This window comes from Chinchilla lanigera, unplaced genomic scaffold (genome assembly GCF_000276665.1).
Source record: "Chinchilla lanigera isolate Chin_1 unplaced genomic scaffold, ChiLan1.0 scaffold00082, whole genome shotgun sequence".
In the NCBI taxonomy this organism is placed as follows: Eukaryota; Metazoa; Chordata; class Mammalia; order Rodentia; family Chinchillidae; genus Chinchilla; species Chinchilla lanigera.
Window position 1 is genome coordinate 2554776 of NW_004955483.1, and position 16914 is coordinate 2571689.

General features: G+C 39.4%; 1 protein-coding gene across 1 annotated transcript; it reads right to left on the reverse strand.

Moving 5' to 3' along the window:
* Positions 1-579: 579 nt before the first annotated feature.
* Positions 580-14768, reverse strand: Mrs2 (MRS2 magnesium transporter; the record flags this gene model as incomplete). The annotated part of the gene is given in 9 exon segments (XM_005403371.2): positions 580-2833; positions 3361-3474; positions 5967-6084; positions 6317-6469; positions 7837-7953; positions 8892-9022; positions 11358-11531; positions 13237-13349; positions 14732-14768. Coding segments are annotated over 9 exon segments (1065 nt in total), but the record flags the coding sequence as incomplete, so codon positions are not given.
* Between the last annotated feature and the right edge of the window lie 2146 nt (positions 14769-16914).

A 16914-nucleotide genomic window follows, 5' to 3' on the forward strand; every position in this document is an offset into this window, starting at 1 on the left:
TAGTAACTGTAGTTGTAACCACTGACTCTGAAATGCTTAATAACGAAAATGGAGAGATCTGTAGGGTTTTCTCTTTCATACAAATCTGAACATGTCCAACAGTTCACCTTGGTTACCTTCCTATTAAGATCTCATGAGACATTTATATTTCCATTTTCTATTTATCTGTACATCTAACAACTTTCTTCAAGGCTTCAGGACTGCAACTGTTTTATGCCTTTGGATCATAGACCTCAGAGATCAGAGGGATTTGAGGCGCGACTGGGAGCAAAGCGTGGGAGCATCGCCTTGGGAGCCACAGGCCATCCATCCTCCTTTAGATCACTGCTGTAGCTATTACTAAAGGAATGGAAGGAAATTATGAGTTCAAACTGTGACTTTATTTTTTTGGAGACAGGGTCTCCTTACATAGTTTAGGCTGACCTTGAACTCACTATGTGGCCAGGCTGGCCTCAAACTTGCAGCGATCCTCCTGCCTCCACCTCCTGAGTGCTGGCATTACAGATGTGCACCAGTATGCCTAGTAAAACTGTCATTTTAATGTCACAATTCCAAAACAAAAAACTGTAACTGTTGGAATAACATGTAACAAGTACGTTTTTATTTATTTATTACAAGTAAGTTTTAAATGTGAAACCCTTTAATGGTTATTTCACAGCCTGTGTTTATCAAGAATGAAGCATGACACATCTAACAGCATACCAAAATGACATCAGTTCTGCCCATATTGGGTCAGAAGTCTGCCAGAGACAAACTCTATTAAGAGCATTATGGTTCACACTTTGAAGTGCTTGCTTCCTCACATATTCCAGTATCTGGCACTTTATCACCTTTCTTTTAAGTACTGAAGTTCTCTATTTACTTCAAAATTTACAACCAATGTGCTGCGTTATTTGGCACTGGTTGTTTTATTATCCACAAGAACTGTACTGTAAGAAATACTCTGCAATCAGGAAGCAGAGCTAGCTGACATTTGGAGTCATTTCTGATCTAACCACCTTCAAGAATTTAAAAAACCATTTGTAAATTCAATTTATCAGATTACTGAGGTAGTTACATTACTTTTACTAATGGGACATGACCAATTAAAATTATTTTACCCAAGCTCATAAACTAAGGAAGGAAAATGACCAAAATTCAACCTTATGCCTGATCTTAAACTTTGTCCTCTGGGATTCCAAGTCCTCACAGATCACAGTATTTATTACTTTACAGTGGTAAGACCAAAAACAGCAGTGCAGTGCTTTGAAGGGTGCCCTGTGAAATAAAATCCACACGTTCTCAAAGGTGATCTTGATGATCATCAGGAGGATTTGCAGCGCGGGAGGTATTCTGTATTCCCAGTGCAGTGTCCATACCGTAAGGGTGTCCTGACCCACAGGGAGGCGCCCAGAGGGTTAAGAACAGTCCAACCTGTTTCATCCTTACAGTCAGTCTCCAGTGTCCCTCTAACGGCTTCCCACAGCCACACACAGGGTGAGGGGAACCTTACCTATAACTTTATCTTGTTTCAGCGCCTGGAGTAACATTTTTATCCTCTCACCAAACCACCTGGTAAATGGGACCCCTAAACTTCCTCAGCATATTAGGGTGACACGGTACCCTCAGCACTATCAAGGCAGGGCTACTTATTCTCTCTCTTTTTTTTTTTTGGTACCAGAAATCTAACTCAGGACCTTGTGCTTGCCAGGCAGGCACTTATGCTACTGAGCTATATATCCCAGTCTTATTCTCTTACTACTACTGCATCTGTAGTGTAAGGGCTGTTGTGGTCATCCTAGTCTGCAGCGCACACTACTTTTGGAGGCATGTTTAACTTTAACGTTCTGGATGCGACTGCACCAGACCTCCAGAAAATATACAATTGATAGGTAAGATGTTAATCAAGATACACTTTTCAGACTTATACGTATTAGCCATTTGTTTTAAACCAAACTTATTGTGAAAATAAGTTCCACAATTCTAACATTTACCTGTCCTTCTGTTAACTTCTGAAGTATACACATATAGATTAGTTGAGCTATCTGTATTTTCATTTTGGGCAAGATGGTTTAAAAATCTTTAGAAATCAGAGAATCAACAAACTAGCTATAGAACAGCCTTTACTTCCAAAGGCTCTCTTTATAGCCAAACAAAGAAAGCGAGATTCTGATTACTCTTTCTCTCTTTGTACTTACCATATATGTATATATGGGGGCAAATTCAAGAAAAGAAGGTTATGCCGAGGATGGTTTTTAAAGCACAAACTTCCCGAGTTTAAGGGTAGGAAATATTACGCTAGCACTTCAAGCAAATGAGTGAGGAAATCACTTGAATGCCCTGTACTATGATTTCCTGTACTAAAACCTGCCAGTACCTGACCTCAGAATCAATGGGTTTGAAAACTTTGAGGCTTTGGTCAGCATGAGATTGCACTTTTCTTTATGTATAAATTAAATAAAATCTATATAAATCTATTCTTGCATTAAATTATTCTCTATGTCCCACACCCTATTTATAAAAACAGTATTTAAAGTCTGTATGAAATATGATTTTTGGCCTTTCATAAAACAATCACTTGGCTGTTTACTCAGAATTCGGGAAATGCAATTAGTTCTTAGTATTGCGATTGCCATAACATTATCAGACACTGTAATTTAAATATTGATTTTTTTCAAGTGTATGACTCTATAAAAGAAATCAGTATCAGAAATATAAAAGAAATTTAGTCTCCACCAAGTTGTTGCTAACGGGTTGTTAGGATATTTCTGTTTGATCCAAGTCCATCTGGCCTGAGGCTGTTTTTCACTTCCATCCTGTCTGCAGGAAGGGTCTTTTTAGGTAAAGAAGACATCTAAAGAAAGCAGGATAAACAATTTTAGTCTGGGTCTTTCTTGAAAGAATTATCACTAGTAAAATGATAAGAGAAGGAAGGACTGTAAGCCTTGGGTCAACATCTTAAGTACTTATGCCCAAGGAGCTATCTTCAAATACAAAGATCAAAAACAGGAAGAAAGCTCTATACTTTTGTAATGAGAGCACTATAAACGTTTTCTACATCTCAGTTTGGTTATGACAGAACCTTGTACCAGAGGCACTAACATGTATCTAAATGCACCATGCCTGCCAGAGTGCTCTAGACAAAATCCATGCATTTGTTGTGTCAGGCACTGTGCTGCACATACTATCTTATCCAATTCTCCCAATCCTCCTATGAAGCAGGAGTACTGAGCTAACTGACAGGGAAAGTGAGGGACAGTTAGAGAAGTTCAGTAACTTGTGCAGGGTTGCAGTCTGTGACAACTGAAGTCCAGCCTGTGTGACTTCAGAGCCCCCGATCGTAACTCTCTGAGATAATGCTATACACCATACCCATCTTACCCTAGGAGGCAGAGGAGATTCTAGTTGTCTCCCAAGGAATGAAAGCAAACGCCTCCAGATGAGGCCACTTCCCATGAACATGATCCCTGTGATCAGCCAAAACACCCTGTGGTCCTAAAAGAGAGCAGAGTTCACTTCAATCACACAGGCCAGGTTTCTTACAGTGTCTTCAACTGTTACTGCCCCGAGTTCCAAGGAAGCCTCTGTTATTTAAAGCAAACTAAAAACAAGTACCTAATACCCAGAGGCCAAGAATCGTATTAAACCAGAGGGTAAAGTTATTTCAAGGTTTAAATATTTCTAATCACCTATAAGCCACATGTAACTGCTTTTACTGTTTCTCTCCAGTCTGTGTTCACACATACATAAATTTAAATAATCGTGAGGTCACACAATTTGAATTTTCTGTTTATAGTCAGTCTTCAAAACTGGAATATTTGCATATACATAGATCATCAGGACTCTAAACACAAAAATAATCTGAGTTCCATATACACCTTATTCACATGGCCTGAAGGCGATTTCAGACTATGTTCTTAGTGAGCCAGTACTCTGAGACCTGTCAGGGGAGTCCAATTTCTGTCACATTTCAGCTTTGTGTCTCTGGCCTCATTTTCTGCCGCTCTTCCCCATGCACTATCTGTCAGCCTCTGTGGCCTTCTTGCGGTGGAGAAGCTCAGCTCACTGCTGCTGTTCTGACACAGTGGCTCCCTCTGCTTGGAACGCTATCTCCCAGATTTCCCCACCTTCCCTCTTCATTCAGGTTTCCCCCAAATGTCACTTCCTTAGCCCACCTTCCTTGACACACGCTCTCAAATGTTACTTGTATCACTGTCTAGCACCTCTATCCCTTTACCTGCACTACTTTTCTTTGTAGCACTTAGCATTTAATGTACTTTATTACCTCTCTCCTTCTCTATAACGTAACCTCCATTAGAGCAGGCCCTTACTGCTATATGGGCCTAAAGCAGTGCTGAGAATTTAACAGACATTAGCAACACAGGAGGTGTGATGGAAAAATACAGTGGATGTTTAAATTTTAAAAATTTATTACAGTAAAAGACACAATGCCATCATTCTTTCTCAGAATAGTGCTTCAAACACACTTATCCAGTCATTCTTGCCACTCACTAAAGCAGTTCTTAAGTCCTCTTTTATGTCTTCAGTTGTGCTGGCACGGTTGTCCTTGATATCCTATCCTGATTCCAAACACGTAACTTTTATGGTCATTTGGATTCTGGGGACAGCCCAAAGGTGCACGGTACCGGGTCCCGTGAATAACGTGGATGAGGACACGCTAATGTTTTCACTGGTCTGCCTTTCCAAGCTCAGCAGCGGCAGTCACTGCAGTTTTGATCACACCTAGTAGAGAAACTCATGAAAGAAGACCTTCAGTGCTGCTTCAGAAAGAGGCAAGAACTTGTATTTGAAGCAAGGGTGAGTATTCTGAGGCGGATTAATGGCAGTTATGTTTTTTACTGCAATAAATTTATTTAGACGCGCACTTTATTTTTTAAGAAGCCTTTGTATTGTGAAGGGAATGAACCAATGAACAAATGTATTTCCCCCTTTCTTTTCTATTTCATCACAAGAAGCATTAGTATGACTACTGTTGACTGCCTCAGGGAGCTTATGATCTTTTGCAGACTTTAAACAAGTATGCAAATTTGGAGAGTGTGCAGAGGGAAGTGTAGCATTACTTGTGAAGGGAAGTATATTTCTTGTCTGGGTCGTGAAGTGACAGAAGAGCTGAGGCCTGTGCAGTAAGTAGGAGTTAACTAGGCGACCAAGGCGAGAGGGGCGGGGAGGTGCCGAGGCAGCATGTCAGAGGAGACTGGAGCAACTGTCCAGAGTGGCTGCAGCTGCAGAGGAGCAGACTGCCAGACACATAAAAATTAAAATAAAAACGAACACCGCCTCGCAGACCGAGGGATTTTATCTTAAGGCTAGTTAACAGCCACAGAACAGTGCCGTAACATTTATGTTTTACAAGAGCACTTTTTAAAAGTATACAGCAGTCCTGATGAGAGATGATGTGGACTGGATCAGGGCGACAGCCACAGAAACAGACAGTAGACCCTGGAGTGACGTACACAGAATCAAGCACCAGAGTCTGTCAACGGCACATTCAGGTCACTGCCAGAAAACTGAACTGTAAGACAGTCTCTGGAAACACGCCGAGAGCTCACTGCTCTGTGCAAATGGAAGGCAGGAGAGCAAGGTGGAAAGCTGTCTCTGAGTTGAAACCCTAACTCTCTTATTTTCTAGCTCTGTGTCCTGGGACAAGTGACTTTTCCTGTTTTCCCACCTACAAAGTAGAGATGATTTACCTATTTTTAGAGTTGTGATGACTGAGCCAAATACAATATGCAAATTTCCAGGTATACTGCCAGACACATAAAAATTAAAGACTAACACTGCCTCACAGTCTGGCAGTACGTTATCAAACTTCTCATATATAGTTACATGTTTTGGGAAACAAAGTAATATAGGCTATATTTATATCTATGTTGTAATGGGGCCTAAGATGTTACCTGAATTCTGACACACAGTGTATATTTAGCTCACTATGACAGCACACAGCTTAGACTTTAAGACTTTCTTACCTCTTCAAGGGAAGATTCCAAATTCATGCCAAAAGCAACTCCTATGAGACCAAAGAGTGAAAGAGAGAAGGTTCCCATTGTTAACTGTAGATTCAGCCTCATCATCACGTTCCGGTGGCTGGAGGAGAGAACAACTCAGGTCACACAGAGCAAATTCATCAATCTCATTGAGACCACGTGGATTAAATCTACACCTTCAGAAAACAAGCAAACCACTCACGGTACCACTTCTATGTAGTGGCCACAGATTATGATGTATAATTCCCTCAAAATGACATTTCCTTAAAGCTTTTATTACCTTTCAACATTTATAAAGGAGATCCTTACTGTTTTATGAGAGGAATTCTTACCTGTCCAGATTGATAAAAATAACGCTCTGTGAGTCGTCAATCAGCACCCTGAGCTCCCGAGCTGCGTTGGAAAGGTCGTCAGCTAAGCGGTAGTAGTTTTCCAGCAGCAACTCCATCTCCTCTGCATGGTCGATCCCAGCACTGCTCTTTTCACTACAATTCCGAATTAATTCAGTTAGTTTGCCCTCAACAGGCTCATCACTGGTATTTACTGCCAAAACTTCCTCAATTAGTACATAACATTCAGCCACCAGTGAAAAATAAGCCTTTTGTCTTTTCTATTTCTGTGACTAAGGTCCATCTATGACAGGCTGTGTGAACTGATCCTGACCCCTACACAGATAATGTGACAACAAAGATACCAGCATTACAAAGACTGGTTAACTCTACTGCATTCTTTGGTCCAATCTAAGAGATTCATGTAAGTGCGTGCCATCCGTTACAGGAAAATCCAAAATCCAAAACTATCACCAGGTAAAACAAAGCCCGAACTAAAAAACAAACATAAAGAGTATTTCCATTTCAACATGAACATATAATGTTAAATTATGAATGAAGTAAATATATATATTTTGGTCTCCTTTATATCGACAGGACTAATAGGGAGGATGACAGGATGAAGTACTGTGTAGGTAATACTTGCATCACGAAGCATATTCGAGATATGTCAGCCTAAGCAAAGCAAATTAAGAGCGTGTTTACGTTTTCTGCTGCTGTACCCAAATGCTACAGACCAAACATTATACAGCCATGTTTACATTCTGCTGTTTGGCTGGAACCCAGGGTAAGCAGACCGCCATCCTTCCTGCATGCTAGGCAAGTGCTCTGCCACTGAGCTACACTCCTAGTCCTATTGCTTTTTATCTTAGTATTTCCGAATGAGGCTATAAACAACCAACTTCCTAGAATGTTTACATAATCTGTACAGACCATGGAAACACTCATTACAAAGATGTCTGTATATATGAATTTCTGATACCACTCCACAAAGCACACACTGCTGAGCTATATCCCTGACCCCAAAGAACAAAACCAAACTACTATATTTAAAATGTAAACATTTAACTTGCGTATGCACAAGAAGAATAGAGAATTTTTAAATTTCTAAGAGACAAAAAGTTTACACACATGGACATTTTTGTATTAGACCAAACTAACAGAATTTATACCAGTGTGCTAATCCTTTCCTTTTATCCTACCTTTTCCCTCCTTGATGCCAATTTCTCTCCCTCTCTTCCACTCTAGTAGCTAGGCAAGCTATTTCAGCAGGCGCACGCGCCAATGCAGTGGTCAGTCCCCTGAGGGGAAGGCCGCTGAGTGCTGAGGGCGGTGTGCACTCAATGTATCATCATTAAACCAAGCCAGATGCAACACTGCACAGGGAAAACGTGAGACGGCTGGGGAAGAAAAACGCCCATGTTCTCTGCTCCCCAACATACTACATTTTCTATGAAAAGCCATCCTAAGGGAGAAAAGCCGGAAGAGCCAGACTGAGGACAACAAAGCAGCAGCATACTTACAAGATGTGGGGGTCATTCCACTTCGTCAGACAGAGCTCTTCTATCAACTCTTCTTCATCCAAGATCTCCAAAATTGACTCTTTAAAAATTTTAATGTCTGTTTCTAACTCTGACAGACTGTAAAATAGTTACACCAAAATGATTAATAGTGTAACTCTTTAATACATTTTGCTGTAAGAAAAGTGCCTTTTTAGGGTATCTTATCAAGTAGATCCAGTTAGTACTCATGGTAAAGGCTCACTTGTAAAACATTCTAATCGTCATGGAACCTAAGACTTACTCCCTGCTGGGTGTACTGGTGCACGCCTGTAATCCCAGCATGCAGGAGGCTGACTCAGGAGGACTGCCATGAGTTTGAGGCCAGCCTGGATTACTTAATGAGTTCAAAGCCAGTCTGAACTATATAGGGAGACTGTCTCAACAAAACAAAACAAAACACAAAAAAACAAAACCTCAATCCTCAAATCAAAAGTAAACTGTTTGGTAAAATTAATCAGTTATACAAACATAACTTTTAATATCTCAGAAATATATAAACACTGTGAATTTAAGATTGTTTTGCTTTGGAAGTTTACGCTATGATAATATGAGAACATTCACTGTGCTGGGGATAAGAACCTGGGCCTTGGGCATGCTAAGCAACTGCTCTACTGCTAAACTATCCTGCCATGCAAGAAAATTCACTTTTAACTGATAAAACACACCAACATTCAGAAAATTTGAATGTTAATTCTTCTTTACAGTGCTAGAGATTAAACCAGGTCTACGTACATGATAGACAAGTGCTCTTCCCACCTACGCCATCTTCTTTTAAAATGTTGTGACACACATAATTTTCATAATAATTAAAGTGAAATATGGCAATGAAGACACGGAGAGTAAATCATAAGGTAAAAAAAAAAATCTCATTGTGAATAGTAGTCAGTAGTTTTTACAAGGAGGAATCACAATAACTTTGTTTGGAATTGATGCTAAACATTTCACTGTTAAGGTTACTAAGAGAAGTTTAAGATAGTTGTCTCTATCTCCCAACTTGGTCAACCACCCATATTTACCTTTTGCCATTTTGCAGTAAGATGTGCAGTTTGCTTCTGTCTACAGAAGAATGTTTGGGATCCACTAAAGCTTCCAATGTCTCAAGGATCAGTGGCTGCAAAACGCTAAGTTTCCCCTGAAGGGTGTTGATCTAGATAACAACATGACCTTTCATAAGAATTAAAATAACCTTTTTAGAATACTTAGGGTCAGTGAATCCTCTGATTACATACAGAAATTTCTAACAGCTAGAAATGCTATTAACATGTCAGAACAGGGTCAGTGCTGGAATGCCTTTTATAGATGAATCAAAACTACATTTCCTAGGTTAAAAGAACTATGTAAGGTCATCATTAGGCTAAAATTTGGTTGAGGGGGATAAACTATCAGAAGAGTCCTCTACAGACAATTATTATGAAAGGAATGGGGGACTGACTTTTTAAGATAAATCAAGCCCCCCTTCAACAGTTAAAACACAAATTTTACATCTGTTTACACGTACTTTGTAAACACAATGCAGTCTAAAGTCAAAAGGTTACTTTTTGGCATTGATACAGCCATACTAGTTAAAAGACTGAAATATTTCTAAACCACTTGATAAACCGCATACTACCAAATTAAGCAGTAAAATTAGTGGTAAAATGGTACCTTGGTTCACAAACTCAATTATTTCTATGATTCTGGTTCCAAACTGAACTTGAGAACAGAATCAAATTTCCCCATCAGGTCAAGATTAAACCCAACTACTGAATTTGATTTGGTTCTTTCCAACTCAGTTGTGACCAGATTTTGGAAAGAATCAAGTTTGTGAACTGAGGTACCACTGTATACATTCTAGCTTCTGTTTATCTCAGAAGCACAATTATAGTTGAAGCTAAGATTTTCTGATTTGGGAAATGGATTGTAGATATCTTGTGTATTTCCATACTGAAGAGCGGCTTCCAGGTTCAGGAGACCGAGGGTGGGAAGGAGAGTGGATAAAGTGAGGCAGATCTACTGTTTTAGTATCCAAAGGAGACACTACATCCTCTGCCCAGGAAGGCTGGACGCAGGCAGTGGTTAGTAGGCTGGTGATGGTCACGTCCAGGTGTTTGTGAGGTATACCTGCTCCGGGTAGCTCTCGGATCTCGGTGGGCTTGGATGGCTCTGCTTTACTTGAAGACCTGCTTCTTGAGGGGGATGGCTGACCTCGTTTATTGTGTAGTGTTGTTTCTGAAGGAAGTCTTCTGGGACCCCACTGAATGGCAAGAAGAATGTGTATCCCAGCAGACAAGCTGAGCTGCCCATTTATTCTCCCCTTGCCTGATCTTTAAGAGATGGGGTGCCCTGTTTGTCCTGAGAGCCACCTATCCTTGGCAGCCTGTCACAGACCGCTGTTTTCACTTGTTGTTGCCTCTTTAACATGTTCATGACAGAGCCATGATTTGTCTGTCTTGTTGCTGGGCAGCTTGTACCACCAGTGCTACATGTATGACTGCTCCATCAGGTAGCTTTTTATTAATTTTATTAGTAAAAAGACTGAAAAAATGATTAGACCCTTTTGTACCACCAGTGGCTCAAGCCAGCAGGAATGTGCTAACCCTAGAAGAGACTGTGGCCATCTCTAAGCAAAGTAGGCAAAAGAGAAGGACACCAAGTTTACCCCACTTCTGGGCATGGTGGCACATGCCTGTAATCCCAGTACTTCGGAGGCCGAGGCAGGAGGGTCACTGTGAATTTGAGGCCAGCCTGACCTACATAGTGAGACTCTGTTTCAAAAACAAAACAAAACCAGGTTCACCCCACCCTACTCCACTCACCTCATGTCCTCTCTGCTCTCCTCTCCCCCTCCCACTCTGGGTAGCGTTCTTTGTACTAACTCTTGCACACACCACCATCCTAACTAATGGGGCGCAGATGTGATAGTGAAGGACTGGTAGGGGCCAGGAAAGCAGCTCATCACTTGTGTTCGGAGTGTGACAGGACCCCACACATGCAATGACTATCACTTTAACAATGGGTGCCTAGAAGAATGTGTGTAGTTCCTATGTCAGTTTAGGTCTCAAACAGAGACATCATTCAGCTAATTCAAAGGATTGTAGGAGAAGGTGAAAGAATGGTTTGACACATAATAGTTATCATATGTAAGCAAGCATTTTCATAATGTACAGTTTAGAGAATAAAATGGAATGCATTTAAAGTATGATATATATCTTAATTTCTATCATATGTAGTATATTAAGTATTTCACGTTACCACTCCATAATATGGTTATTAAACTTGAAATGGGCTTCATTGAATGTTATATTTTATACACTCTAGAGTCTTCAGTTATATTTGATTGAGTAGTAAAGTTTAAGAATTAGATATCTTCTTCATTTTGGACATGTAGAAATGATTCTGCCTCGGAAGATGCCTTCAGGGAAAGTACCACTGAAACAATACTAACTTGTTTTCCCAATTTGAAACCCAAACAAACTTACAAAACTAAATAAAAACAAGCTTACCCAATATTGTAGGAGTGCTTCTATAGCTCTGAACTCAAAAGGTAAAGGGTATGTGACAAGTTGACCACCTCCAGCCAACTGTGATGGAAGCTCCCGGAATAGCCATTGTTCCAAGTTTAAATTACGATAATCTAGTATCAGAAGACACTCTGGAGTTATCACAGCTTTCAAATACTGTAAAAAAGAAAAAGATACATGTCCATATATACACATAAACACATGTATGTACAAATTATAGAGCTATACGAAAAATAACATTTTACTTATTTTGGATTAAAACTAAACCATTCAATATTCATTTGGTTTTCACATACACAAGAAAGATATATTTTTAAAAGAAGAAAACCTAAAAACATAGGTAAGTCTTAATTTTTTTTTTTTTGTCTCTTTTTGGAGACAGGGTCTCACTATGCAGTTCAGGCTGGCCTTGAGCTCACTTTGTAGCCCAGGCTGGTCTTGAACTTGCAACGATCCTTCTGCTTCAGCCTCCAGAGTGCTGGGATTACAGGCCTGCATCACCATGCCTGGCTTGATTATTTCTAACTTACTCTCAATTTAAGTGGGATTATGCAAATTACATATTTATTAAGACTTCCTAGGTAATAATGAAAAAAACAGGTACTAAAGGCAAAGATAGTTTTATTAAAAGTCAGCTGTTACGTAGACTTTTAGAAAACATTTACTTTAGTCACAAGTAGTTTGGTTTAAATAGAAAAGTTTCCCTTTAAAAATATCAAAACACATTAAGCTAATTTGACATTATAAAGATAAAACACAGCCTCAGTGCTCCAATATAAAACAGTATGAACTTAGAAATTTTTCTGGATACTGGCAACTTTTGTTAGAAGAATAGAGGTAGCCTGCCTGTGACTACCCTATTAGTAACACAGTAATCAGAAATATTTTCTGGGGGCTGGGGATTTAGCTCAGCGGCAAAGCGCCTGCCTGGCAAGCGCAAGGTCTTGAGTTTGGTTCCCGCTACCGGAGAAAAACCAAAAACAAAAAAAAACAAAAAAAAGAAATATTTTCTATTTTACATTTTTATCAACAATGTATCACAAAAAATTTTATATAAAAATGTTGAAAGACTGCTCTATGGACACCAAATAGTCACCATTTAGATTATAACATTAACACTGCTAAATTTGCTTGACCACACTCCTATCTCTTTGTCAAAGAGATTCTTATTTGAAGGGTACTAGGTACAGATAGCAAGAGTGAAGGTTTTCCGGAGAAAAAGCACTGGGAGAAGGTGGCTTCCAACATGATTATTTTTATTAATTCCAGATAAATGGACACAAATCTGCCATCAAAGCTGTCTTGAAGAAAGCAAGTCACTGCTGGGCAATACCACCAAGACCTGTTACCCTTATCTTCTGTAAGACCCTAAGCTTTCACCCACCACAATAGCAATATCCCTGTTAACTCTGAGTCACTAAGGAAACGTCCGTGTATGTGGGGTTCTCTGAGTACACAAGGGTAGACACAATGTATTTTAGAAAGGTGTTAATAAAAATTTAAATTGAAGTTTTAAAATTTAATTCTAGATATAGAAAACCAGAAATGTTCTTGGTAACTAAGATTATACTGTAATTATACATAATTATATAAGTGAAAATATACCACAAATATTTTTATAATTTTAGAAATTAGTGATTAAATTCAAACAGTGAGAACACAATCTTTCCAACATGAAATAGTATACCTGCTGAGCATATGAATATAATCCATGTAAAATGAGTTCTACCTAAAATGTATGTGCTCGATACAGGTATTTTTATACTAAAATTACTTTTCACCTATATACTGACAAAAGAGTCCACAGGTACCTTTGATAACACTGCAGTGGAGAACTGTAGATGATAAGAAAACCCTTTACCTCCATCCTCATGATAATCCTGTTGTTCCTGGTTGTGATGCTCATCACATGCTGAAACCTCAAATCTCTGGCTTGGAGACCTAACTCTTGGTATAACTCAGTTTTTTTCCTTTCTATAAAAGAAATAAGAATGAGCTAAACTAATAAACCAAGAGTTTATTTAGATTTTCCAGCAGAGTACTCTTCCCAGCACCGTCAGGACAATTTTGTACTACTATAAGAAACAAAAGCTAAGTGAGTGCTCATTGTTACCTCAAAAACATAGCCAGCTAACATTAATTATTCCCTTCTCTTTTCTAGACTTGGTAAAACTTTTCTGCCCTTGGAACCAATACAAAACAAACCACAGCCATGCATCCCTGGAACCCACAGCAGCAATTTCTTGCTTTAAGGACAGGTCATCTTTCTTGAACATGAATTTTACACAATGGCATTTTGTTTTGTTTTGTTTTATTTTTTTTTTTTTTTGTCTTTTTGAGACAGGGTCTTGCTATGCAGTTTAGGCTGGCCTTGAGCTCACTTTGTAGCCCAGGCTGGTCTGGAACTCGTAACGATCCTCCTGCCTCAGCCTCCCGAGTGCTGGGATTACAGACGCGCGCCACCACGCCCGGCCACAATGGCATTTTCTACTTTTTTTTTTTTACTACATCATCTTCAGTATTGTAAATGTGTGAACAGATAAGTTCAATTTTCTGTCCTTGGAGAAATCAGAATGAGAAAATTAGGTCAGTTCTCATACCAGATTATCCTGTCTGAAAACTAAATTTATTACCTAAGAGAATACAACAGATCACAGAAACTCGAGACATTACACCGACAACAGCAGTATCTGTTCCTGTAGTATTCAACCACACCTCTGACAGGGGTATAAGCAGAACAATCTTCTGAAGGAGACACTGAGCAACACACACTCAGATCTCAGCAATGGCAGGAACAGGGTCACATGTCTGGAAGCACAGAAACTGAAGTCTCAAGCTACAAGTAAAGCAATACCTGGCTTCATCTTTAAAAGTAGCTTTCCACAGACAGCAATCAGCAGCAGTTTCATGCAACTGCCACCCAATGCCCTACCCTACCCTGTCTTTCATCACCCACTGCAGGGCCAGTGGTATTGCGTGATTTTACCTTAAACACACTTCAGAACGAACATGAGGTGGAGGGCAGTTTAAGAAAGACTGACAGAAGAGAAACAAAAGGATGAAAAGGCACCTCTACCCCCTGGCCCCATTCTCCAAAAATATTCCTTCACTTTCCCAGGTGGAGTCAGAGTGACTCCTGCCAGAAGGAAACTCTGAGAGAACATGCACAGTCTAGGCACTGTCAGTTCCAATTAGGACGGAAGGAAAAATGGGAAAGGAGACCTCATTCCATACCCCTGTGACACACAGCTTTCCACTCAAAACACTGTAACTGTAACATGGCAACTGTCCGAACTGCCACCAGGTTTACTCATTCACTGATTTTTTATGATTTAGAATAAAGTAAAGATACTTACCAAAGGAAGTAACATTTCCCTCTTGGTCAAATTTTGTCTGAAGATAAATCAGAAAAACAATATATTATTTTCTCTCTAACTAGTAGACTATTTAGGGCGTGCTGTACAATCTTCAAAATATTGAAATGAAGTTATAAACCATAACTGACTTCTAGGTTAATTAGCTATAAAGGTAAGAGAAAAAAATCACCCTTTCCTTTGCTAGGATAAGCCTGACCCGGCCTAACTTTCTATCTGGGCACCTCTAGACCTGTGACAAAGGAGCATCAGCCAGCTCCTCGGTGACACTGATTATGGTGACAATGACGCTAACTGGTAGAACGCAACGGACAGGGAAGACTATGAAGGAATTAGATGCCACGAGGGATGCCACAGCTCTGTCCTTCCCTGAGTGGTGGCTGGCACCTAGCCTGTTTGCTGTGGGGCCTGAGAGCTGTGCCTCTGAGCTGGTGACAAGAAATGCTAGCATGGAGGGGGAGGGGGCTACTGAGCCAGCGTGGATCTCACACTCTCCTTGGATAACTGCATCTCCCTGCACTCGAGTTATCACTGAGGAGGCCAGAGAAGCCCAGGACAAGGACTCGCTAAGAAGAAGAAACACTGACTGGTACACCACACTGTTTCCTGTCCTTGTCAGCGGACTGGATGGACCGTGTGTGGCCTGTCTTGTGAATCTAAACTTCTACTTAAGGCTAAGAAGTCTCTCTTAGGCACTGCAGAATTAAAAAAGATTTCAGAAGACAGTCCTCCTCTGAAAGTTTGAGAGAAGCCATGTTCTACAAAATTCACTTATCTCCTTAATGTAGAGAAATATTTTCTGTATGCTTATCCACTGTCAAGTCTAAAGTTATCAAATAATATTTAATAAATCTGTGTGCTAGACTGTCCCATTTACTGTGAAATACATTTTCAGAAAGACACACTGTAAGATATAGTTGTGGGTACAATATAGGTCTTAGGCTATTACTTTGGAAACATATATGGTGTGATAATGTAATCCACAGTACACATATTAGCTTTCTTCTCATGAGCGAAGATCAGATCATTATGAATATGTAAGTAGCATAAAATATCAATGTTAAAGGAAAGTTTATAAGGAAGCTCTATTTGAGTAAAACAGACGAGCTTTCCACCTTAAATTTATTTATAAACACATAAATCCAGTGCAGAAAATGAAAAGCAACGTATGTCAAGTAAAACTAAGTCCTGGCATGACAGATTCTACAGAAAACCATGCTAGTATTTTACTGAATAATATTCCAGTCTTTTTCCATAAAATGTATTCATATTAATCTTTGCACTGTCTTCCACATGTATTAAATATTTTTGCATTTCAATATGTATTATCTTTTTCTTTAATGAGGCTTTTATTTTCTTAAAATCATACAAATATGACTTAAAAAATGTATGCATTGTAATCAGCTTATTTCCTAATTATTTCCAATAGCATCAGTTGATTTCTTATGTTTTTGATAGACAATTATTTTATCTGCAAAGAATTTTTTTTCAATATTTAACATCTGATTTTATATTCTGTTTTAATTAAATTGGCCTAGTCCTCCAGAACAATGAACAAACCCAATAACCTCTAGATGTAATTTTAGGAATTACCTTTTTGTATATAGTTTACAAAGAAAAGTCCTTATGTTAATAAGCCTAAATAATCTATCTTCACAGCTAACATATACTAGATTTTTACTGTATGACAGGCTCTATTTTAAGGGCTTTCCAAATACAATACTTTAATCCTCACAATTCTTTAAGGTATATTTAATCCTCACAACAGTTTTTTGGGTTTTTTTTTGTTTTTTTTCCCCGGTACTGGGAACTGAACTCACGACCTTGCGCTTGACAGGCAGGCGCTGTGCCGCTAAGCTAAATCCCCAGCCCCCTCACAACAGTTTTATAAGGTACACTTAATCCTTCCAAGATTTTTATAGAAGTTTACAAATGAGAAAACTAAGGTATAAATATGTTACCATAACTTGTCCAAATCTACCTAGTTAATAGGAAGAGGCAGAGCTGTGATTTGAATTTAGAAAGTCTGGGTCAGATCAAGCATTTTGTGCTGCTTCAAGATACTCCTCCATGGGGCTGGGGATTTAGCTCAGCGGCAAAAGCGCCTGCCTGGCAAGCGCAAGGTCGTGAGTTCGGTTCCCGGTACCGGAGAAAAACCAAAAAAA